The sequence below is a fragment of the Lontra canadensis genome, unplaced genomic scaffold (assembly GCF_010015895.1).
Source record: "Lontra canadensis isolate GAN:19392208 unplaced genomic scaffold, GSC_riverotter_1.0 scaffold4, whole genome shotgun sequence".
Lineage (NCBI taxonomy): Eukaryota > Metazoa > Chordata > Mammalia > Carnivora > Mustelidae > Lontra > Lontra canadensis.
Window position 1 is genome coordinate 19864768 of NW_022630998.1, and position 25891 is coordinate 19890658.

At 38.5% G+C, this 25891-nt stretch overlaps 1 protein-coding gene across 9 annotated transcripts in view; it reads left to right on the forward strand.

Moving 5' to 3' along the window:
* MCTP1 (multiple C2 and transmembrane domain containing 1) overlaps positions 1-25891 on the forward strand; it is a 519900-nt gene that overhangs the window by 153275 nt on the left and 340734 nt on the right. The window contains exon 1 of one of the 9 annotated variants that reach the window (XM_032846362.1): positions 21287-21545. The exons of the other annotated variants lie outside the window; for them this stretch is intronic. Coding sequence (XP_032702253.1) covers positions 21489-21545 — 57 coding nt within the window. The 5' untranslated portion in view covers positions 21287-21488. Of the gene's footprint in view, positions 1-21286; positions 21546-25891 lie in introns of those variants that run through there. 9 annotated transcript variants of the gene reach the window in all.

The window sequence follows — 25891 nt, forward strand, 5'->3', positions numbered from 1 at the left end:
GATTCTGCTCTAGCAGAATATAACAAAAATTTCCATGAATATTTTTAAAAATCTTATTTACATTATACTGAGATGTTGAGTAAATTCACTTGTCAGTGTGCTATTCTTATTTCATTTTATTAATATTTTTATTTATTGGAGAAGATTCATTGTCCTTTAAAGAATTTCATATCAGTTATTAATTGAATATAAATAAGCTCTCACCAATTGTGATAGAATATATAGTAATAACTAAATAATATTGTTTTGTTTGTATTCTTATCTAAAAATTAACTTTCTAAATATTCATATCCATATTAAAATAGTAATACATTAAGAAAGTGCTCTTTTAGCAAATTAATTCATATGCTAGCAAGCACCTTCTATGTTCCACAGAACTTTTCCCATAAAATCGATATAGTGAGTCTTCATATTGGCACTTGAATTCATACATGGATGCATTAAGACCCATCTGAAGTTATGGTTGTTAAACGTGTAGTGCTGGGTACGCCTTCTATGAAAGGCATACTTGATTCCTTGATTATCTTGCTGTTCCTTGATTATCAGTGTTGTTGTTGTTGTTGTTATTATTATTATTATTAATTATTTTGTTTCCTGGGTTTCTTAGAAGGTTACTTGGGCTTCCATACTATTTCACCTTAACACTCAGCATGATATTCTTCTTTTATTTCTTTGGGGAAGATCTGTTTGAGTACTATCACTTTTGTACTATTTCATTATGGGTTAAAATGGCTCACCAACACAAAATAAATAGCCATAGTAGATCAAAGAAAACATATGCCAGAAATACAGCTTTTATCTTTTACTTCCTAATTTACTTGTAATGTTTTGTCTCTTTTTTGTTGTTTTCATTCATTGATTTTTTTAAAGATTTTACTTATTTATTTATTTATTTGACAGATAGAGATGACAAGTAGGCAGAGAGGCAAAGAGAGAGAGAGAAGGAAGCAGGCTCCCTGCTGAGCAGAGAGCCTGATGTGGGCCTCGATCCCAGGACCCTAAGATCATGACCTGAGCCGAAGGCAGAGGCCTAACCCGCTGAGCCACCCAGGCTCCCCCATTCATTGATTTTTTAATGATCAAAGATATTTGTATATTGAATGCCATATATATATATATATATATCACAGATATACGTGTATATACACATATATATCTATGTATTACATATGTATAGCTCAAGTCAAACAAAAGTAATAATAGCTAACACATACTACTTTTCATGTGTTAGGACATCAGCCTCAATTTCAATGGTAGTGAGGCATATAATGTGGTGATTAAGAGCACAGACTCTGCAGCTGGTCTGGCTGGGTTTAGATCCTACTTCCGTAACTTACTAATTGGCTAAGACCTGCTAAAGTGGCTCTCGTTCACTGAGAGTATTCAAGTATGAAATCACATGGAATATATACAGCATGCTGGAATATATTGTTCCAAATCTATTTTTAGGAACCGTTTTTAGTACCACTTGAAGTAGCTTTCAATGGGGCACATGAATATGTAGAAATAAATGTTTTCATAATACATCATAGTGAAAGAGCCGAGGGGATTTCAGTCATCAAAAAGAACATTATTTTATATGAATCTCATCTGTAGCCCTGCCTATCTAAATGTGCTGCTGATGAGAGAGGCTTTATGAAATCGAGAAAGGATCAATAGATGTTGAAGGTGATGGTTTAACTTTCCCAAACTAGTCATAAATTTGGTAACTGCTGAGAAAGTTTTCTTGTGTTATAAGGAAACCCAGACTATCTACTCTTCAATGTATACATGTTCTTGCGGTAGACTTTGGCAGAGCAACTAAATTTAAGACAATCAATGTAATAAAAGTGCACATTGTGGTGTAGGTGAACACAAACTGAACACAAATATAAATCCTGAAAATATGGATCCATTGATGAGAGCACCGCATATGAAGGGTCACTGCGTGCCACCGTCTTCAGTGGCTGCTTAAGCCTGGGGATCAGTTGCTTGTGCTGAACAAGCTATAGAGCCCATACAGTAATAAAAGTTAATTAAGGGTTTTCATGTTGGATTTTACTACTTAAAAGTTTTCACTATGGATTCTGTTTTACCAAACATTCAAATTTTATGGTATAAATTATAACATGACTTTTAATGTGTGATCTAACATTGAACAAAAATCTCAATCTTATGAAATTGAGAGCCACAGGGTTCAAAGTAATCCACTTGGATTTTTGCTGAATCATGTGGTCGGTTAATAGGAGTTTTGGAGAGCTATTTTAAGTTTGGATCTCATTAATAAAAGGGGAAAGTTGCCAACTTTCCCTTCTGCAACTTGGGAATGGGGTAAACTTAAATATGCAATGTTTATGATTTAATACTGTTGGGTCCAATTTATATAATATTATGAATAATTGCATTAGTTCTTTGATAATTGGTGCCCAAGGTGTTTACATTGGCAGTGGAAGGCAGCAGATAGAGAAATGGAAATGGTACTCTGACAGGGTGGAGAGGGTTATAGAAAGGGGTGGCCTGTAGAGAAACTGGAGATCCCAGGAATGGACAGAGATGGATCATTTTTCATTTAATTCATTTTCATTTCACTGAAATCTTACCTCCAAAAGCTTTATCCTTAACATTCCTGCCCCTCCCCATCTCCCAGAATTAGTCGTCCTGTCCCATTATAACGTAGAACTTGATTCCTTTCCCATTTACAACCTAGTATACTGAGTTGTATGTAGCCTTTGCTTCCCAGGCTATCTTACGTACTAACCTAGAAACCCTCTGCGAGCCGGAACCGGAACTTATTTGGACTCGCCTGTAGTGGAGAAGCAGTGATCTGTGGAAGGCATCCCAAAATTACTGTTGGATAAAGCTGAATGAGGGAAGTGGTTTCCTTACTCCTACTTAAATGATACTTTATTTTCTAAGAAGACTGCCGCTTACATCCCTTCCAAATAAGAGGCACAGTGGCTCCCCACGGCCGGTGCATGAACTCCAAACTCTGCTGTCCATGTGAGGTCCTTCGTGACCCGCCTCTGGCCATTCACTCTGCTCCACCTATCCAGCTATGTCCCCAGCACATCGTATTTTGGTCAGATTTGGCATTTGCCATCCCATATATATGTCCAACTGTTTCACAACGTGCTAATTTTTTTTTTTTTAAGATTTTATTTATTTGTCAGAGAGAGAGGGAGAGAGAGCGAGCACAGGCAGACAGAGTGGCAGGCAGAGGCAGAGGGAGAAGCAGGCTCCCCGCCGAGCAAGGAGCCTGATGCGGGACTCGATCCTAGGACGCTGGGATCATGACCTGAGCCGAAGGCAGCTGTTTAACCAACTGAGCCACCCAGGCGTCCCCAACGTGCTAAATTTATACTCAGTGTTCTTTCTACCTGGGAAACCTTTTCTCTGCTTTTATTTTATTTATTTGATTTATTACAGAAGCACAGAACATAAAGATTCAGGTGAAGAATTTGCTTCTTTTCAAGGCTAACATCTGTATTTATAGCATTCAAGGAACAATTTATTTTTCAAAGATTTATTTCCTACTTTGTTGAAATGTATGTAAATCCAAAGAAATATATGCCTATGGTAATAAGACAGCAAACTCAGTAGTCATAGATAGGCTTGATGAGGTAGCCAGGGCATGCCGGCACTGGGCATGCGCTTTGTGTAGGTTACCTGATTGATTGCTCAGAAAGCTTCCATGGGCCAAGCGCCGGTCAGGTCCTGCTTTGCGGAGGAGGAAAGGGAGACTCCTAGCGGGAGTGAGAGCGGAGGTCCACGCAGCTGTTAGCGGAGCCACACTTAGTTCATCATCTGCCCCTCCCCTAATGCAACCCCATTTTCCTGAGCAGTTTCGTTTGTAGCCTTCTACTCTTTTCTGTTTGTATGCACGTATGAGCAATGCCACGGCTTCATCTGGTCACTTTGCCGTTTTTGTTTTTTGTTTTGTTTTGTTTTGTTTGTGGGGTTTTTTGTAGGTTGAAAAGATAAGTACAAAAATATTAGGATGGTATTATAGTCACACAAAATCATGTAGGAAAATACTAATAAATTTCTGTGTAAAAATAAAATACTTCTTGGGTGCCTGGGTGGCTCAGTTGGTTAAGTGACTGCCTTTGGCTTAGGTCATGATCCTGGAGTCCCAGAATTGAGTCCCACATCCGGCTCCCTGCTCAGCAGGTAGTCGGCTTCTCCCTCTGACCCTCCCCTCTCATCTCATGCTCTCTCACTCTCAAATGAATAAAATCTTTAAAAAAAATACTTCTTGTATACTACTTGTATAAGAAAACAAAATGGAAAGGCAAATGACAAATCAAAATTACATCCAGACCAAGGGTTACTATTCTTAATATAAAAGGAAATGTATTTTTATTTTTTAAAAAATCTTTATTTAAATTCCAGTTTAGTTAACATACAGTGCAATGTGGATTTCAGGAGTGGAATTCAGCGATGTATCACTTACACATAACACCCATTGCTCATCCTATCAAATGCCCTCTTTAATACCCATCCCCCACCTAACCCCCACTCACTTTCTCCATCATCCCTCAGTTTGCTCTCTATCTTTAAGAATCTCTCTCTTTAAAAAAAAAAAAAAAAAAGATTTTATTTATTTATTTGAGAGAGAAACCAAAGGGAGGTCCAGAGGGAGAGGGAGTGAGAGAATTTCAAGCAGACTCCACACTGTGCATGGAGCCCATCTCAGGACTGGATCTTATGAGATCATGACCTGAGCAGAAACCAAGAGTCAGATGCTTAACCAACTGGGCCACCCAGGCACCTCCTTTAAAGAGTCTCTCATAGTTTAGTTCTCTCTCTCTTTTTTTCCCCTCCCATATGTCCCTCTGTTTTGTTTCTTAGATTCCACGTATGAGTGAAATCATAGGTCTTTCTCTCACTGACTTGTTTTGCTTGCGTAATACACTTTAGGTCCAACCACATCATTGCAAATGGCAAGATTTCATTTATTTCGATAGCTGAGTAGTATTCCATTATGTATATATACCACATCTAAAAGAAATATGTTTTTAAATTAATGGGGAAAAACACAGATACACACATATTTAAAAAAAAGGCACAGTAGCTAAGTCCGCCATAACAAAAGAAGAAATAAATGTGGCCAATGGCTATAAATATTGGTCAGTGTCAGGATCTGGGTTATGTTTGGGTTAGGAACAAACATTTTTTTTATAATAAATAACATTACACTATTTAAAAAAAAGTAAACCTAGCATTGACCTAAAAAATAGGACCCTAAATAAACAATGAAATCAGAAATTATTTAGTTGTATAAAGAAAAATGTCAGAAATCTCAAATACCAGTTGCTATCATTTAAAACTAATTGTTTTTCTGAGCTTTTTAGCAGCTATTCAAAAACGGGAAAAATTTTGACAATGTATTCTTACTGTGGGATAAAAGCACCTTTATAGGGGCGCCTGGGTGGCTCAGTGGGTTAAAGCCTCTGCCTTCGGCTTAGGTCATGATCCTAGGGTCCTGGGATCGAGCACCGCATCGGGCTCCCTGCTCAGCAGGGAGCCTGCTTCCCCCTCTCTCTCTGCCTGCCTCTCTGCCTACTTGTGATCTCTGTCTATCAAATAAATAAATAAATAAATAAATAAATAAATAAATAAAATCTTAAAAAAAAAGCACCTTTATATATGAAACTTCACTACTCAGTAAATAGAACCATTTTACTCAGTAAAGAGAACCAATAGTAAATAGAACTCAGTAAATAGAAGCACCATTAGACCAGAAACCTAGGAATCATCTTTGATCTCCCCCTTTTTAATTCCTTTCTTTTCTTTTTACTTCATCTATTCTATTAGCAGTTTATATCCCCTTTGCCCAGAACACATCCTGAATCTTAGCACACCTTCATTCAAGCCACAGGAATCCTGAAACAACCTCCTGACAGGTACACCCATGTTTACTCTTTTGTCTCCTTTATCTAACCCGCATGTAGCAGTAGGAGTGTTCTTTCTAAAAGAGGTCATGTGACTCCCATGATGGAAATCATACCAAAGTTCGCATACCTTTTGCATTGCTTCCAAGAACTTACACCGTGAGGACCCCACCCAACTCTCCAGCATTCTCTCCCTCATCTCTGCCTCTCTTTCTCTATGCGCTGGCCTTCTTGTGTCTCTCCCACAGCACAAGATCATTTCTATCCCAGGGACTTTAGTTGTGTCGGTCCATGTTCCCAAAACAGTCTTCCCCTGGATTTTGCCACACTTGCTTCCTGATCTCCAGTTGGTTCTCCACACAAGTGCTGCCTTGTCAAAGTGAGAAAGGCTTTCCTGCTAGCTTAAGCTCTTCCCTTTTCCTACCTGTCATTTATTCCCTATCACATTAGCCTAATCTATTTTCTTCATGTTATATCTTAGTGTTTAATATTATTTATTTGTTAATAGGGTTATTTTCTGTCTCTTCTCATTTAGAAGGATGGAAATTTTACTGTGTCTTTATTCTAAGACAAGGACCTGGCACAAAGGACCTGGCACAAAGTATCAAAAAATACTCGTTAAGGACATAAATATGTTAACGTCGGTTATTTATAAGAGCTGGTATTATAGACAGGTTTTGAAATCTTTACTTTTTAGAATTTTCCTAATATGTAAAAATAAACATCAATTACCACTATAATCAGAGAAAAAGCTACTAAAAATAATGATTTACCATCATGGTAGAAGACCCCAAGTCCTACCACATATGTGTGTTTGAACATTTATAATGCATTTAAACACCATGAAAAAGCAAGAACCATAATGGAATTGTACAAAATTATATACCAGGGGCTCCCATTAGAGCTCTTTAGAATAATAATGTATGTAATATAAATTTTAGAATGATATTAATACTCACTGATGGGTTAGGGAATTATTTTGATGATTCAACAGATTCTTTCTCTGCCCCATTCAGTATTCATGAAAAGACTTTAGAGTTAAAATCTTGTACTTTATAAGAAAAGAGATTTCAGGACTTTTATGGTATTTAGCTTTTGTTCCTGAAGTTTTGCTTCCATTTATCTCCTCTAACTCTGTAAGACACTGAAAGCTTCTGTGCTTTAGCATACTGCAAGAATTAAAGCTTCTTCCATTTATGGAAACTCTCTTAAGCAGACCTATTATCTCAAGCAGATTTTGAGACAACTCTTTGCTTTTCCCGTTTTTGCCTTTTTTTTCTTTCCCTTTCCTTGCTTCACCTGTGTTCTCTGTCTTCCTTTTCCTTAAGGCTCTCAGCAAAGCAGAAGCTGAGTAGCCTATAACCCCTGCTCTTGGAAGTTTCTCACTGAAGCTATATTGGTTGTAAGAGGTTTATTCCTTTTGCAACGTGTAAATGTATCAAACTGAACATGCACTTAAGAATTTCACTTATGGGGCGCCTGGGTGGCTCAGTGGGTTAAAGCCTCTGCCTTTGGCTCAGGTGATGATCCCAGAGTCTTCAGGTCGGGCCCCGCATCGGGCTGTCTGCTCAGCGGGGAACCTGCTTCCCCCCTCTCTCTGCCTGCCTCTCTGCCTACTTCTGATCTGTCAAATAAATGAATAAAATCTTAAAAAAAAAAAAAAAAAAACAGAATTTTACTTATGCCGGGGCACTTGGGTGGCTCAGTTAGTTAAGCAGCTGCCTTCGGCTCAGGTCATGATCCCAGAGTCCTGGGATCGAGTTCCACGTCGGGTTTCCTGCTCCTTGGGGAGCCTGCTTCTCTCTTTCCCTCCACTGGCTACTCCTGCTTGTGCTCTTACTCTCTGTGTCAAATAAATAAATAAAATCTTAAAAAAAAAAAAAAAAGAAAAAAATTTCACTTATGCCTTCCAAAGGATGAAAAAGTTCTTTGGTGTTTTGCCCACCAATTCTCATGTGGTCATTAATACCCTCATACAGAAGCTGCTGAAATACTTGGGCTTGTTGTTGCTGTTGTTGTGGTTGTTCCCTATTGAACATTTCTCTTGGAAAATCACAGTCTGCACAGTGGAAATATTGGGTAGTTCTTGTGCGGCCCAGATGGCACACTGAGTGTTCTACATTCGTTTTGCCAAAGACCTGGCCCTTTTGAAGAAGTCTTTGCCCACAAAATCAGTGTGTAATAAATACCACTTTTCTTCGCTCTTTATAAAGCAGCTTAGTTTTAATTCTCAGTCTCCATTCAAAAGTGTCTGAGATCCCACTTTAAAGGATGTGACCTGCCAGCCTTCCTCTTAGAGGTCTAATCACCAGAAACCCCAGAAGTCTCTTCACTGTCCCCTGTGCCTCCTTTTATTTCAAATGCACTGTCCCCTCCCCAAGTCATATATCAACTAATTTCTTCAATAAATCAATGAGAAACTCATTGATTTTAGTCTGTTTCTGCCTTTACTTTTGTCCAAATCCAGCATAATATACAAAGAGCAGGGACTACTATTTCTAATTTCTAATTTCTAATCAGTTATCTTGACACACAAAGAAGAGACTGGCTAAAGGAAGGTAGCGTGGAACTACGGATCCTGCAGTCAACTTAAAAATGAGAGATCAGGGGCGCCTGGGTGGCTCAGTGGGTTAAGCCTCTGCCTTCATTTCAGGTCATGATCTCAGGGTCCTGGGATCAGCCCGCATCAGGCTTTCTGCTCAGCAGGGAGCCTGCTTCCTCCTCTCTCTCTGCCTGCCTCTCTGCCTACTTGTGATCTCTTTCCCTCTGTCAAATAAGTAAATAAAATTAAAAAAAAAAAAAAGAGAGATCAGCACACCTTCCTTTCCCAAGGGTAGCACTATAAAGTTGACTGTGGTTTGAACCTAATTATTTTCACAATTCCCTGAGATCTCACTATTCTATAAATAAACCAATTCCTACTTACTTCTGACCTTGCTGCTCTGTCCCCTGCTCTGTGATCCTTTCCTCTAACTTTGGTGGTGTTTTTCTTTGCCGTTTCAAGGCTTGGAAGATGTTCATTAAAACAAACAAAATACAAAAAAATCCTCTGTATGTCAAGCACTTCACACGCCTTGGAGGAAGTGGGTTTTATAAAAATTTAACATAAATAATAAACAGTCTGCCTTCAGAAGAAGCAATCACTAGGATGCAAAAAGAAAAAAAGAAAAAAGTACAAATACCAAGAATTTGTTACAGAGGGAATTTGGGAGTAGTTGTGTACTAACAGAAGGACTAAAGGAATATTCAGAAAAAAATATAAAGTATTTTATGTTAACATAAAATTTGGAAATTCTTAGAAATGGTAAAAATAAATATGTAACTTGGTATGATATTAAGAACTGCTTATAATTTTGTACTTTTATTTGATAAAGCAAAACTATTTCTGGACTTAACCAAATCAGACTGCTAAGGTTTAGACAAAACAGTCTACCTTTTGCTTTTAAAGAAATATGTGTCAATTTTTCACACCATATTTTCTTAGTCATAAGATGTTTTCATCAAGGATATCTCTTGATTTGTAAGCACATATTATTTTAATATTGGAAAGTGAATTCTTTAAAATTTTTGCCCTTATGCTCATTAAAGAGAAATCAACAATATATTTTTTTATTAACATACAATGTATTATTAGCCCCAGGGGTACAGGTCTGTGAATCGCCAGGTTTACACACTTCACAGCACTCACCATAGCACATACCTTCCCCAATGTTCATAACCCCACCCCCCTCTCCCAAACCCCCTCCCCCCATCAACCCTCAGTTTTTTTTGTGAGATTAAGAGTCTCTTATGGTTTGTCTCCCTCCCGATCCCATCTTGTTTCATTTATTCTTTTCCTACTCCCCAAACCCCCCATGTTGCATCTCCACTTCCTCATATCAGGGAGATCATATGATAGTTGTCTTTCTCCGATTGACTTATTTCACTAAGCATAATACCCTCTACTTCCATCCACACCGTCGCAAATGGCAAGAGAGAATTCAACAATATTAATTTGGCAATTCAGTTTCACAAAATTTACATGTTATAAGTCAAGATTCCAGTTTAGATCTATTGAACTTACAGGAACAAAACATTTTGATAATAGATTTACTCAGTAAATGTGTGTGTGTGTGTTTTAAAGTATTTTTATTTATTTTTGAGAGCGAGAGAGAGAATGAGTTGGGGGGGGAAGGTGAGAGAGAAGCAGATTTCCCAATGAGCAGGGAGCCTGATGTGGGACTCAATCCCAGGACCCTGGGATCCTGACCTGAGCCACACAGGTGCCCTATTCAGTAAAGGTTTAATGCGACTATAAAGTTAAGCAATTGTTCATGACCTCAAAGTGATTACAGTTTAGTGGCAAAGATCCTAATGGCAAAAAAAAAAAAAAAAAAAGTTGGGGGTGGAATCTGGGCCATAATTCGATCAGCTTTATCTTCTAGAAAATTCATGGGAAATGAGGAGAAATAGAAGGCAGCATGCAAGGAAAGCAATAAAAAGGTACTTCGGTTATATATTGCTGCACAACATACTGATCCAAGGTTAGTGGCTTAAGACAGCATCAGTCATTTATATTGTTCATTGACATGCAAATTGGGCAGAGCTTGGCAAGATCAAGTCGTTTCCGTTCCCTGCAACATCACTCAGTTGGAGCCTAGAAGATCCACTTGCAAGATGGTTTGTTCAAGTTGGTGCTGCCCATTGGCCAGGAGCTCAGCTGGGGCTATAGGCCTAGTTTTTCTCCATGTGAGCCTCACCATGGGCTGCTTGGGCTTCTTATGGCATGGTAGCTGGATTCAAAGAACAAGCCCTTCAGGAGACTAGATGGATTATGAGCCAGATTTTATGGCCTATCTTCAGAAGTCACATAACTTCATTTCTGCTATAGTCCTACTTCTGTTCAAGGAGAAGGAACCTCCCACCATCTCTTGATGGGAGGAATGCAGTCGCATTGCAAGAACAGCATGTGGAATAGGAAAGATTTTTTTCCCCCCGTTTTATTGAGGTATAATTGACAAATAGAAATTACATATATATTCATGGTGTGCAGTATGGTGCTTTGACACAGGTATACATTGTGAAATGATTACCACAACCAACTTGATTAACATATCTGTCACCTCTCAGTTATCACTTTTTGTGTTCGGTGAGAACATTTTAGGATACATTTTCTTAATAGATTTCAGGTGTACAACATAGTATTAACCGTAGTCACCATGCTATACATTAGATCCCCAGAACTCATTTACCCTACATAAGTGAGACTCTGTACCCTTTACCTACCATCTCCCCCACTCCCCATAAAACCCAACTTTCAGTGACAGGACATACATAGGTAAACTGCTATCGACTCACCCATTTAAAATGGGGGGAAAGCAGGAGCCTCAAAGCAATCGCTGGCCCACCACAATCAAGAAATCCAGCCAGGTTCATGATGCCAGTTTCTTCATTAGGGTGTAGTCCTGCTCCTGGGAATTGTCCTTCCTGGCTCTTGTTTTTACCCTGTAGGCTCTTGGCTCTTGGCTCTGCCTTCTGAATCTCTGTTTATATGGTATTGGGGGTGGGATGGGGAGGGGGGAGAAGGGCTTTATTTGCAACTAAATAGCCTTCTCTCTTTGCCTGTTTACTGTCTATAGTCCTGGGGGTTCAAAGTCTACTTTTCATTTTGTACTATCTCCAGTTTTTTAATCCAAGTTGGTGGTTCCTACTCCAGAACAATTCTCTTAAAACCTTTGTGGGTTTCCTATGAGTCCACAAACACAAATGTATTTTTTCTCTACTTTCAGATCCCAATGAAATACCTCAAGATAACATTCTCATGATTCACAGAAGCCCAGTCCTTTAATGGAGAGGATTTGGAAAGCTTACTCTTAAGAGGCTTAGAGGGTCTTTGTGTATGTAAAAAGTTCTAGGAGCCACTGCCTTCCATTCTTCTCTGAACTCCTAACAAAGGATTTTATAATTCAGCTCTGGATTATTCTTTGCCCTCAAGCCATTTCTCAAGTTGAGAATTGTTTACTGTGTGGAGAGGCTGAGAATAAGAAGCACATGTTTTTGTTTTTGTTTGCTTTTTAACCTAGTCTTCTAAGGACAAAAGGCAGGAGGCACTAAAGAAAGTATGTTTGTGGTGGTAAAGGGAGCAAAGTGAGGCGGATAGAAACTCTGGCTCCAGCCCCTTTCCGTTTGCTCCTGCTGGGGCCAAGGAAAGACCAAATAGCCATCCCATTTGACTAAGATAAGATAACAAGTCATTGCTCCTGCTGAGACAGAAGAAAAAGACCAGGTGCCCACTCCTGTTTGAATAAGAAAAGAAAGTGAAACAGCTCCCTAGGTGATTTAGCACTCTCCTGACTTACCTCCACATAGATTATACTTCCAAGTGAAAGGGCCGTTTGGCCTTGAGAGCCTGGAAAGCCTTTGGGCCTTGAGAGACCTCGAAAACACCCTGTTACCATCCCCCATTGCCTGTAACCATAAAAACGCAATCCTAACCTTGTCCGGTGGTCAGTCTTTGGGAACGATTCCACTGAGCCCGCTAGCGTTAATAAAGCTGTGTTCTCCCATCTCTCCGGGTGCCGTTTGGGTTTCCTCGGTCACCTCAGATTTTCCGCAACACAAAGGAACAGGAGGCATGGAGGAGAGTGGCAGTGATAAATACAATTTCAAACAAGCCCAATTTGAGTGGGGGCTGTGTTGAGAACTTTCAGATATAGGATGAGGAAGGAGTATTGCCAGGGAAATAAGCTATGTTTGCTTACCAGATCATGTAAATTGTATTGAGCAAAGAAGTTTGGATTGTTTGGGAGAATAGATAGCTGAAAGAAAGAAAAGTTTGTAGGTATTTTTCCTTTTTGTTCAGTGCTGTTTTATGAGCTGGTGGAGTAGCATGTTCTGTTCTCCAAGATGATGGTCCCTGGAAAGAGTTTATGAACTGAATCAAACAACAGAGACTTGTAGGGAAACAAAACAGATCCAGGACTTAAAAACAGGCTACCTAGATTCAGGATGGAGCTAACTTTTTAGACCCTGGCTCAGAAGGTCTAAATTGGATTGTCTAATTGTTATAGGAACCAATGAAGGCCTTTTCTTATTATTTAAATAAAAAAGTTCCCCTCACATTTACAGTATGAGTCACAGGGAGTTATTTTTAACAAATCAATTCCCAAGTAAAATTTTTAATAAAAGTCTATAATTTATGGATCTGAAAGTTGCATTTTAAGTTGAATGGAAAGTTTGGTTTAAAGTAGGAGGTATCTAGAAATAACAAGTGTTGGCGAGGATGTGGAGAAGAGAGAACCTTGTGCACTGTTGGTGGGAATGTAAATTTGGGCAACTACTATAAAAAATAGTATGGAGATTCCCCAAGCAATTAAAAACGACAATATCCTATGATCTAGTAATTTGACTTCTGGGTGTTTACCTGAGGAAATCAGAAATACTAATTCAAAAAGATTTAGACACTCCCATGTTTATTGCAGCATTGTTTACGATATCCAAGATATGGAAGCAACCTAAGTGTCCACTGATAGATGAATGGATAAAAGAGATATGGGGTGTGTGTGTGTGTGTGTGTGTGTGTGTGTAAAATGAAGTATTACTCAGCCATAAGAAAGACTAAAATCTTGCCATTTGTGACAGCATAGATAAACTTAGAGGGTATTATGCTAAGTGAAGTAAGACAGAGAAAGACAACTATATAATTACAGTTATATGTGGAATCTGAAAAAGAAGCAAATAAGCAAACACACAATAATAACAAAAAATGTGGAAATAGACTCACATATATAGAGTAAACTGGATGGTTACCAGAGAGAGGAAGGGTGGGGGATGGACAAAATAGGCAAAGGAGATTAAGTGGCACAGATTTCTAGTTATAGAATAAATAAGTCATGAGGATGAAAAGTATAGAATGGGGAATATAGTCAACAGTATTGTAGTAATATCATGGTGAGCCCTGAGTGATATATCGAATTATGGAATCACTGTGTGTGTTGCATGCCTGAAACCAATATTGAACCCAATATATTATATGTCAACTATACTTTAAATAAAAAATAAGTAAAATTGTTAAAATGGTAAAAATAATACACAGAAAATAAACATATATGTAAATGTGTGTATATCTTGCCATGAAAAGAGAAATTATGTTCAGAGAGAAGAGTGTTACAGAATAATATGGAAAGAGTATTTCTCTTTGTGGTGTGAAAGTGTGTGCCTATATCACATATATGATCACATATGCTTGGGAAATGAGGAAATCGCAAAACTAAGAGTGGTCAGCTTTAGGTAATGGGGAAGCAGGAACAAGAACTTTTAAACTGTGCTTAATACTCTTCGTAGTGTTTTGAGTTTTTTGTTTTACAAAGTACATAGTTTCTTTAACAAAAATACACATTAGGGTTTTTGTTTTTGTTTTTTTAAAGTAAAGTAGGAAGTAAACACATCAATTTTTTTAAGCTCAAAGAACTTTTTTTTTCCCCCAAAGATTTTACTTATTTATTTATTTGACAGAGATCACAAGTAGGCAGAGAGGCAGGCAGGGAGAGAGAAGGAAGCAGGCTCCCTGCTGAGCAGAGAGCCCTATGTGGGGCTTGATCCCAGGACCCTGAGATCATGACCTGAGATGAAGGCAGAGGCTTAACCCACTGAGCCACCCCGGCATCCCTATGCTCAAAGAATTTTTATTCTCATATTAAACTTGCTCTGTTTCTAAAAGAAAACGTCCTTCAAATTAAACTCTGAAATATTTCCTTCATCTTACATTTCTCAAAAGTATTCCAATTTTTACTTCCCAAGAAGTATCCCTTTATTCCCTCTATAGTAGTGAGGCGAAAGAGATGTAGCATTTAATTTGTTACCCTCTTTGGCTGTATCTCCTAAGAATAATCATACCCAGGCCTGTCGTCTGCTGTGGTGTTTACTTGCCCTGTGTTTCTTAAACACAAAAGAATTGCAGTTTTTCTATTTGGTATATAATAAATAAAAATGTAAGCAGTGTCTTTCCTCAGTATTTCTGTCCACCCTCCTGAAAAACTGCACTTAAAATAACACTAAAATGAATATTTAAAATTGGAATCTTTACCAGTTTTTCCCGGGCAGCCTGGTGAGGGCAGCTTAGAGACAGAGCTGGGCCCTGGAGCTGACAACCTGGGTCCGAATCCTGGCTAGGCCACCTGCCAGCTATATAATCTTGAGAAAGATTCTTACCTCCTCTCTGACTCAGTTTCCTTTTCAGAACAGGGATGTTTTAGTGCCCAATTCATAAGTTTATTAGGAAGTAATTAGCTAATATTGGTGAAGTAGTTAGAACAGTGTCTGGCATGTAAAAAGTGCAAAATGTATGTTTAGTGTTTAAAAACAAGAGTGATAAAATATTCAGACAACATAGTGTAGTGTTTGAGGTTACAGGTTCTAACCCTCACTCCACCACTTGTTAGCTGTGTTAAGCGTGCTCAAGTGACTTTCTCATTAGGCCTCAGTTTCCTCCTTTGTGAAGCAGAACAATTGCCAAGAGTAGTGCCTGCCTCACAGTTTCTCAGGATTTCATGGGATAGTACATGGCAATCTCAGAGCCCAGCGTCTGCTTCCTAACATCAGTGATTGCAAATATTTTAATTCCTATGATCTTTTAAAATTTTTTTCCCTTTTTTTCCCCTCCCCCTCCCTTGATTCCCACCCCCCACCGCCCCTGCCGCCATGAACTTTCTGTCCCTTTGTGTTCATTGGGTTTTATCTTTAATTCTTCGCATCACACTTCTGGGTCACTTCTAGATCTTCTGAGAACCAGATAGGGATCCTTTAAAAGGGATGACCACTGGGGCAGAATATAGGGGAAGCGAGGCTGCGAGATGAATTACTTAGGGTCCTGAGAGGCTTTGCAGGTGGACTTTGCAGGTGGACTTGCCACTCTCTGTGGTCTGGCCTGAAGCCTTGCGGGCCTAGAAACCACACTGGTCAGCAGTTCCAGAGCCCATCTGTCCCCCAGAGCTTTGCTCATAGTACTGAAGCTCTGACGACTTCTGTACAGGATCAGAAAGCCAGTGTTTCCGTTTCCAAGAAGTGAAACTCCCGGGCTTGGCGGTTCATGTTCCCACCCAGCCTGTTTGTGCCTGGAGACAGGATATGTCTCTCCCCAGGCTGTCAGTTTTTTAATTTGTAATGAGGACCTAGCGACTGAGTTGCCCGTCAAGTCCCTCACATTTCCAGCAAGTTCTTCCTGAAGGCTGACAGGATGCTACATTCCAATCAGAAAGCCCCTTGGGGAGCATGGCATCAGAAGGGCAATTTATTCCTCAGCTCAGGTTTATTGGGATTAGAGGGGAAAATCCTTGGGAGGAAGGGATATCCCATGAGCCCAGAGCACCCTCTCTCAGGGTTTGAACAGCCATTTCCTGTGCTTGCTTTTGAGACTGCTTTGCACCTTTTCTTTTCTTTTCTTTTCTTTTTTTTTTTTTTTTGGTTTGGACTCTGTTTTTCTGTTAATAAAGTTGCTTTGCTCAGTCAGATTATTGTCATGCCTGAGGGTCCAAGACTGAGAGTCTCTGGGGCACATCTGGCCTTCTAAAGCTTTTGTTCCTCTCTTATAGAGGGTAAGGTTTAAAAATCAGGAGTATTCACTTAAGCATCCAGAGCTCTAGCCTCTTTTGAAGAAGGTCTGGCCTTCCTGGACTTTCTCCCCATTGAGTCAGTTCCCTGGGGCTGAGCGGTGACTGTCCCCTTTGAGTGAGGCTTGAGGCCTGCTCTGTATTCCCTTCACTGTGGTCCCTACCAGGTCCCTGGCACTGAGCAGCATTACCTGCTTGTACCAGGAATGCCTTTAGGCAAGAATTTGCATCATTTTGACTCTTAAAGTTGCCCTCATTTAGGTATGCTCTGACTTACTCTATTTTTACTTTCTCATTTAATTCTCAGACAACAGTCTTACTTTCTCATTTCCAGATTCATTTCACTGTCACCCTCAAGTGCTAAAAACACATTTTAGTTGGTAAGCCCTATTGGGTTACAGTGAAGTGAATTCATAGCTTCAAGGAGGTGCGATACCCTTAACCATTCCTCAGGAAATTCGGGATGCTGCTGGCCAGCCTTTTCTCTTTCTAGCTAAACAGTATTTTCTTCCTCCTAGGTGAAGAATATTGAGTACTCTCATATTCTGTACTTTTTTTTTTTTTAAGATTTTTATTTATTTATTTGACAGAGAGAGATCACAGTAGGCAGAGAGGCAGGCAGAGAGAGAGGAAGGGAAGCAGGCTTCCTGCTGAGCAGAGAGCCCGATGCGGGGCTCGATCCCAGGACCCTGGGATCATGACCTGAGCCGAAGGCAGAGGCTTTAACCCACTGAGCCACCCAGGCGCCCCTTCTGTACTTTTTAATGAAGCATAGATATTACCTAGACTGAGAGAAACAGAATGCGAACATTTGTATTTGCAGAAGACATACATTTAGATGCCCAAACAAAAATGTGTTCACCAGTGGATTTCTTCAAGGAACAAGAGTTTATTTTTAACTTCAGTGTTATAAATTATTAATAATCTCGTATAAGTAGATGTGCCATTTCTTAGGATTGCTAACAACTATTGGCCTTTTTTTTTTTTAACTCTGTCTCTAATGAATGAAGAAAATGTCATTATGTGATCAGATCACTGATTATAAAAATGAAGCTGTTTCCTAAGGAAGCACTTTTTTCAAACAAATAACCCAGACCTTAATTGCTATTAGTTTCTAACTAAATTAGTATTAATTTATGCATGATCTGTTTGGGAACATAGAAACATCAGGTCTAGATCTTGCTACCTCTCAGGTCCATACTACCTCAAAACATCTCATGTTTTGAATGATCTTTGGGGTACAAGGTGATCACATATTCTCTTCTCTCTGCTTCTGAAGCACCTTGTATATATCTCTTACAGCAGCTTTTACTCCATCTTATTTAAACTACTATTAAATAATGAATTATCACAGTTTCCGGCACATGGTTATTTCTTCATTTCATCATCATCATCATCATCATCTGCTATAACTTTTCTTCCTCAATTAGACTGTATATTTCTTGGTTGAGTGGACTGCTTCTTGTTTTTACTTTGTAACACAATACAGGCACCCAGCAGATGCTTTGGAAATGCTGAGCAGAAGTGCTCATTAGAAATAGGAGTTCTCCTGGGTTCCCCCTTTGCTATGCAATCTGACATTATGTCTGGGAAGGCCTCAGGGGTAATGACTGAGGAACACTTACTCTTTGCCATATTTCTGACTCAAGAAATAGAGATAAATAACTGAAAAAAGTGGACCTTTAAATTAAAAAACACAAATCCTAAATTTAAACATAATAAATAGCAAAAGACAGAGTGAGGTAGAAAAGAGCACTTTTACTTGTGTTACATTATTTTAAAAATAATAATAGAGAGGAGTAGGCCACTTAGAGTGAGAATAATATAGTAAAATATAGACATATAAAATATCAAATTGTGATTTGGTTGTAAAAAATAGCATGTTCTTTTCAAATTACCTACCGAATACGTGACTTTATTTTTGTAAGATTTATGAAATAAGGAATACCTTGAACTAAATGATTAGATCTGTCTTTGTCACTCATCATTTCCTTAGTTCAAACCTCCTTCCCAGAATTAATGACTTGTCCACAATTGGTACACAGTCCATCCAGGTTCTTTTCTATGAATTTGCATGTAAAAATTCATGTACCTGTAACTGGGATAATGTATATTTCTGCAACGTGTCATTTCACATAATGTCTTTTAGGGAGTTTTGCAGGGCAGCCCAACTAGATAATATAGTTCTTTTTAATAATTTCATAATATTCCTTAGTATAGTGTCCCCATTTTTTTATCTAACCCTTCTGCTCTCCATGACCCATTGCAAAGTTTCCCTTTTTTCACATTGCAAACAGTACTGCAGGGAATATTCTAGTATATCCATCGTTGCACAGAGAGCAGATGTGGCTTAATGGCATGGCCAGATCCAGGAAGTAAATAGCACCAGGAATCTGCCTTTCACATCTTCGACTTTTTTTTTCTCTTTATCAGATTCATTTTTAGGCAATGCATACCAGGTTATAGCACATATGTCAACTGGCAGTTCTAGGCTTACATTCTATGAACTTAACAACCTCTTTCACATTAGCAGCCAAAGTAGAGTGTTGACTGTCAGTGGACCGGCTTGGGTTATGTGTCCAACCTTGACCCCATCACTGAAACTCTGTGGATAGTACACTCATTGGTCAGGCCTGGGTCACATGACCACTTCCGGGGCCAGGTCAGCATGACCCAAATGGTATGCATTGAAAGGAACGGACATATGGGTGACTTGCCAAATAAAAATCAGGATGATGATACCAGAAGGAGGAGGAACATATGCCAGGCAAATACACCAGTGTCTCCTACAAATGTCCTATAGATAATATTTTATGGTTCTGTGGGTAGGAGATGAATAGACATCCTAATGGTATCCTGATTTATCTTAAAGGACCAAAGTAGTCTTATAAGTATCTTTCCAAATCTTTGCTAGTATAATGAAACAAGCATGTTTCTTATACTATTGTAAATGAAAGTGAAGCATGTTATAGGTCGAAGATCATTAACATCATGAAAAAGATGTAGTTTTTCCTGTTTAGAATGTGTCATTCAATACATTTGCTTAAAGTTCAGTGATATCTTTTCTATGATAAATACCTTGTTTTTCTTTTTTTAAGATTTTATTTATTTATTCGTCAGAGGGAGAGAGCACAAGCAGAGGGAATGGCAGGCAGAGGGAGAAGCAAGTTCCCCACTGAACAAGGAGCCCAATGTGGGACTTGATCCCAGGACACTGGGATCATGACCTGAGCCCAAAACAGACGCTTAACCAACTGAGCCACCCAGGCATCCCAATAAATACCTTGTCTTAGAATACCTTTTAAAATATTGTATTATTTGCCAAACTGTAGCCTAAATTCTATATTTTATTTATTTATTTATTAAACAATGTTTATGAAATTCTGCTATGTACTCATCACCATGCCAGAAGCTGGGGATAAAATATTAATTACAAGGTCTCTGCCCTCACATTTCTTAACAATATTGTTAGGGACCACAGACTATAAAAAAGTAAATGAATGAATTAGGAGAAAATTCTAGGCTGTGCTCAGTATGGAGGAAGTAAAAAGCATCATGATGTGGAAAGTCATTAGGGAAGGTTATCTCAGCTAAGGTGGTAAGGGAAGACCTATCTGAAGAGAGAATGTTTGAAGTACAAGTTGGAGATGAAGAGTGAACCCCAAATTCTAGCCCTGTGCTGCAAGCTACAGTAGCCACTAGCCATATATGGCTATTGAGCATCCATTGGTTGTTAGTTTGATTAAAATATGCTATAAATGTAAAATGTACATTGGCTCTCTAAGATTAGAACAGAAATTGTAAAATAATAAAAAATTTTTATGTTGATTATGTGATGAAATTATAATATTGTAGATACATTGGGGTAAGCATTATTAAAATTAATTTTACGTATGTCTCTTCACTTTCTTAACCACTAAGAGTTCAAAATGATGTATGTGGGTTATCTTATATGTCTATCGCACAGTCCTAGTCTATGTGATTTCAATTTGCTATAAATGACATGTGCTTTTTCATCTTTCTGTCCTCGATCATGCCGGTGGAAATTGAATTTATATAGTAGATTTTTCTTCAAGGATCTAAGTCTATAATATTCATTGACTAAGGTGTATAAATATAATAATTCAATGTGTGATCAAGCTTAACACAGCTCAGAGTTAAGAGGTGGTGGGTGGTGGAGAAAGCACAGAAAATTGCCACATTTACTAAAGGAGTTGTGTCATTAGTCATGTTCCTTTAGAAATGTTCACAAAACAGATAAAGGAGGGCTCTGAGTTGGAGAGGTAGGCAGAGCAAGCTTCACAAGGTAATGACAGCGTGGGACAGGATTTCTGTGGGAATCAGCGACAGCAAACCACCAAGATCTATTTCCATCCTCTACTTGGTGAAGGAGATTCTGTTGTGTTGTATAGAACTGCCATTTCTTGCACATTAAAATAGAGTTTTGTTCTACACATTGTTTTTGAACTGACGGGAATGGCAGTGACTTCCATGCGCCTCTTTGCTATCTCTCTGCCAGGGCGATGATACCAAGTTCACATGCACTTAACAACATTACATTCATTCCCTTGCAGAGAGCAAGCGCAAGAGTTTTCTTTGTGCCCTGCCATGCCCATTCCCACTTGGGGCTTGTGCCAGGGGGAAGGGGTTAATTACTTTGAAAATGCACCTTTGATTTACGAGCTGAAACGTTTGCCTTTTAGTTTGCAAACAGTTTTCTGCCGCAGATGGGACGCTCGTTATGTAATCTGACAGTTTTGCAAGGAGAAACACTACCCTTACTGGTTTGAGAGGGAGTTGAGTCATATCCTGTGAATGTGAAGCCAGGGTATTTAAGCAGCACGGGTTCCTCTGACTTTCGTTCTAAGTGGCTGCAGTTGAGAGCAGCAAGTGTTCTCTGTAAAAAGAGGCTGTTACTAGTCCTTGGAGGGGAGCAGCCTCTCTTGTAAGGATTCGGGAGGGAGAGCCAAGTCTGAATATGCAGTTGTCTCACTGGAATGAAAGATGTTTTGTTTATTTCTAATCAACGATGCTAGACACCTGCAAGCTCAAAGGTGCCTGCAATTTGCCATTTGTTTATAATAAGGTAAGTTCCACGTTTTGTTTTACTCATTGCATCGGGTCAGCCTGGAATGAACGTGACAGTTTTCGTATGTGATTATGCTTCAGAAAATGCCTTCTCACAAGTACTGAAGGTGGCATTTGAGATTCTAACGCAAGTCATGTGAAACTTACAGCACAATCCATTTGCGAGATACTTAATTTAATAGGTTGATAGGATCCTTTGTAATAGTTTCTTATAAAGAATGCAATACCTGAGAGGCGGAAACATTCTCGTAGTTTCTTATCATTTCAGTTTTTCTTTTCTTTTCTTTTCTTTTTCTTTTTTTTTTAAGGATTAGATAGTACCAGCCTCTTCCCTACCTATTTCCTATTCTCTGATCTCAGTTAAAGGTGAAACATGCATGAAATTCATATGATTATGTTTGGATCTTAGTCTAAATAACCATAGCTTGCAACTGTATTTCTCCTCTGAAATAAGAAGTGGCATTAATAATTATTAGGAAGTTTAGAGTTGAGAAATAATGAGAGCATTTGTACTTTCATATTTGGCCTTTTCTGTATAAGTGAAAGGCCATCATATTCATAAACTTCTGATTGCTCTGTTCGCTTTAAAATGTGTATGAGTTTATCCCAAGCTAGATTAAATGTTAAATCACAAGCTCCTCAGTTGCTCTTAGAGACAGTCATATCCAAATTATATGGGTAGAAGAATCTGTGGCTAGAAAAGTGAATGATTGGTCTGTTTTCAAATTCTTAAAGCTTGCTGCTGTGAGAGGTTGGGGCAAATGACAAGAAGGCTGTCTTGTTTTTTTATTGATGAAAGAAATGACATCAAATCAGAACTGATTGTGGGTGTCTGGTGTCACAAAACTTTGGATGCTCATATTTAAGGCCTAGGAATTCTCTCGAGGTAGAAAAGGTTAATTTGATTTTGAGCTGGGAATAGCTGTGAATTTGTAAGATACTAATGAGTTCGCATTAGACTACTTTCTTCTTGATGGATCCACTGTCATGCTTATAGATTGTTTCATTTCTATTCAAAATTATACTCATTACAAAATTGCTTGATTCTAACTCTGATGTAGAAATTACATTTCGTTAGGTATATATTGAATAATTCATGTTTTCACAAAGGTTGGGGGTCAATGAACTGTTGGAATGTATGTGGTTTTCCTCTTCTTTGAAGGCAAAATTAAAATTAGTCCAACTTCCAGGGGCACCTGGGTGGCTCAGTTAGTTAACCATCTGCCTTCGGCTCAGGTCATAATCCCGGGGTCCTGGGATCAGTCTCTGCATCCTTGGCTCCTTGCCCTGCTTGGTGGGAAGCCTGCTTCTCCCTCTCCTTCTCCCCACCACCACTTGCCTCATTCTCACTCTCCATCAAATAAACTAATAAAATCAGGAACAAATCAGGAAAGAAAGAAAGAGAGAGAGAGAGAGAGAGAGAAAGGAAGAAAGTCCAACTTCCAGACATCTTTGAAGGTGGTATTCCAAATTGAGAAAATAATAATAGGGAAATTACTTAGCACTGTGAGAGACTTTGGAACTTGCATAGTGAAAAGGCACATATCCCAAAAGATTAAAACCCAAACTATTATACATAGAATGTCCTGATGCCAAATCTGTATCAAACTCTCCACACACACCCCCCCCCTTTTTTTTGCCTGGGAAGAAGGGGAACTATTCTGGTTAGTTGAGAATTCTGCTTGAGAATTTTTCCGTATGCTGTACGAGAATTACTAAATGTCCACAGAAAGAATAGACTGCATCTACCTCAAGACAGAAATGTGTTATGACACTTTGCATAGTTTCAGATTCTTAAATATGGATTATAATGGCGACACGAACTGTTATTATGAATTAAAACTCAGATCGACAAATGTTGTGAAATCAAGTCTTTACAGTCTGCTCTAATTATAATATGGACTTTGTTATTGATGACATTGTTCAGTCAGCTGGTAATTACCTGGTTGGATAACTGAGGCACCTTGTTTCCCCGCCTTCATTGCTGGGGTCCCCATTCTTTGGCTATATTCTTTACACTTCCAGAAGGGGTTTGGGAAATGCATGGAGAAAGAGAAGGAAAGAAAACAAACACACATAATGTACTCTTTCTATTTCTAACCTATCAAAATGGGTTTGATGAGGAAAGAGGCCAGATAGATGACTGAAACAAGTCTTTCTATAACCTGTGGATCTTAGTTACTCAGGAAATGCCTTGCCCTCTGAGGTGAAGAATAATTGGGAGCTTGGTTAAGAAAACCGTTTGGCCTTACAGGATTGGTTGCGAAGGTGAAATAATTCCACATCTGTTGCTGTATTTTATTAGCTGTAAAGTGTGACACATATTTTTGAAAACTTGAAAACACATATTTTTGAAATCATCAGAGATACTCAGAAGTCCACTCTGGATTCAGAGTATTTCTTTTTCAGTAATAAAAGCCTCCATTTTCTCCTCTTTGTAAACTACTTTACTGGTTAATTTCCAATTTATATAAAAATATTTTGCAAGGATGAGCTCTGGAAATAAACCCCCCCCCCAAAAAAAATCAATTTTACCTCAGTCCTGGTGCTCCTTTAAAATTTCACATACCTCAAGGAAACTTGTCCTCACTCAAAAGAGATTTATCAAGTAGCAACTAAATTTAATTTTCAACGTAAAAGCAACATGATGTCCCTCCACTGAGGACTGATCAGTAGAAGGACAAAGCATGACATTTTTTTCTTTGTTTTTAAAGATTTTTCTTTTAAGTAAGGCTTTGACAATTCCAAAAAAAAAAAATTATAAAGTATTCATTCCGACTCCTGAAAACTAAATCTTTCTGGAAGATGCTTTAGATCCTACTATCTCTAGTGAATCCTGCTGGATATCAAAAGTAGCTCGCTTGCTGGCAAAAAGGGGCAGTGCTAACTCCTCCACCTACTTCTGGAAATCAGGTTTGAGGATCAAATGAGACTGTGGGTGTGAGAGTCCTTGTAAACTCCATAGAGCTTACAGATAACACTATCACTAAGTGAGATACACAGAATTGTGTTTTTGGAACAGAACTTGAGGTCATCTCACAAATTCTCATTTCACAAAGAAGGGAGGTAAGATCCACAAGAGTTAAAAAGGTGCTTTGCTTCACTCAAGCTGGGATCTGAGTCAAAATCCAAACCTGGGTCTTTCTGTCTGCTCAGTTAGCTAGAAATTGATCAGCAGCCTAGCTGTTTCTTGAGTTACACTATTAGGTTTTTTTTTTTTTTAAACAATAAATAGTATTTTTTTTAATATAGATGAACATTTTTATTGGAAGCTATATCCTTGGAGAATGTTTTGCAGAAGACATATGGCCTTGTCTATAGGTTTCGTGGGTTGAGGAGTCTCTGTTGGATCTAGTTTAACAGAGCATGAATTTTTTTGGAATGATTCTCAGACTATAACATCTGACTCTTGCAGTCTTTTAGCTTCTGCCACAAAGTGTCCAAGCCTTGTACTCATAAAAGTATACATGCATATTGGACAGGGGTAGATTTTGTAGCTTTTAAAGTTATAGGTAGTATGGTAGATGGTTTTGATGTTTTTTGAAGGTGGTTAGCAAAAAGAGATTCTCCAGACACTTACTCTTAAAAAGAGATTAGGAAAATTTAAACAGCCAATAAGACTCACAACCATTTTTGTTAGAACTGATCTGGCTGTTTTACATTTATGAAACTCTTTTCTTTCTCAGGGACATGAGATGGGAGAAAGATGATTTTTCAAATTACAAAAGTTAATGACATATGTCTTACTATACCCAGGAAGACAGTGAGTTTATAAAGAAAAAAATTTCTTTAAAACCTCTTAGTATTTAGATCGAAACACAGATTAATTAAAAAATTTGTTGTGTTGGTGGTATTAACAAAAGTTATGTTTTTCCCCCCAAAACCAACATATATAATCACCATTTTGTTTAGTAAAAGTGTACTCCTATGAAAGATACATGCTATCTGCATATCCTATCCTCCAACTTACAGCTTCAGTAAATAAGTGAAATTTATCATCATGCTATCTTATGAACAAATCCTAGTCCTGCTTGGAATAAAGTTCACTGCTTATTTTGATTCCTAGCACTATATGAGTCTGCTATATAATTGTTAGGAAACAAAGAAAAATAGATGGGATAGAGAGGTAAAGGTCTTTAAAAACTTTGCTAAATAGAAATGCAAAGTGATGGTGTGTGTGGTTTAAGGGACAGAGCCCTGGGCTCTAGGAGTGTAGTGGTAGGAATCAATACTTCTCTGCGATATTGACCCCTCCAATGCTTTTGGAGGTAACAGTCTTCTTTTGATTTTGTTTTTCTGTCTACAAGGCTCAGGAAACACAGGAAAGCCAGACAATCATCCCAC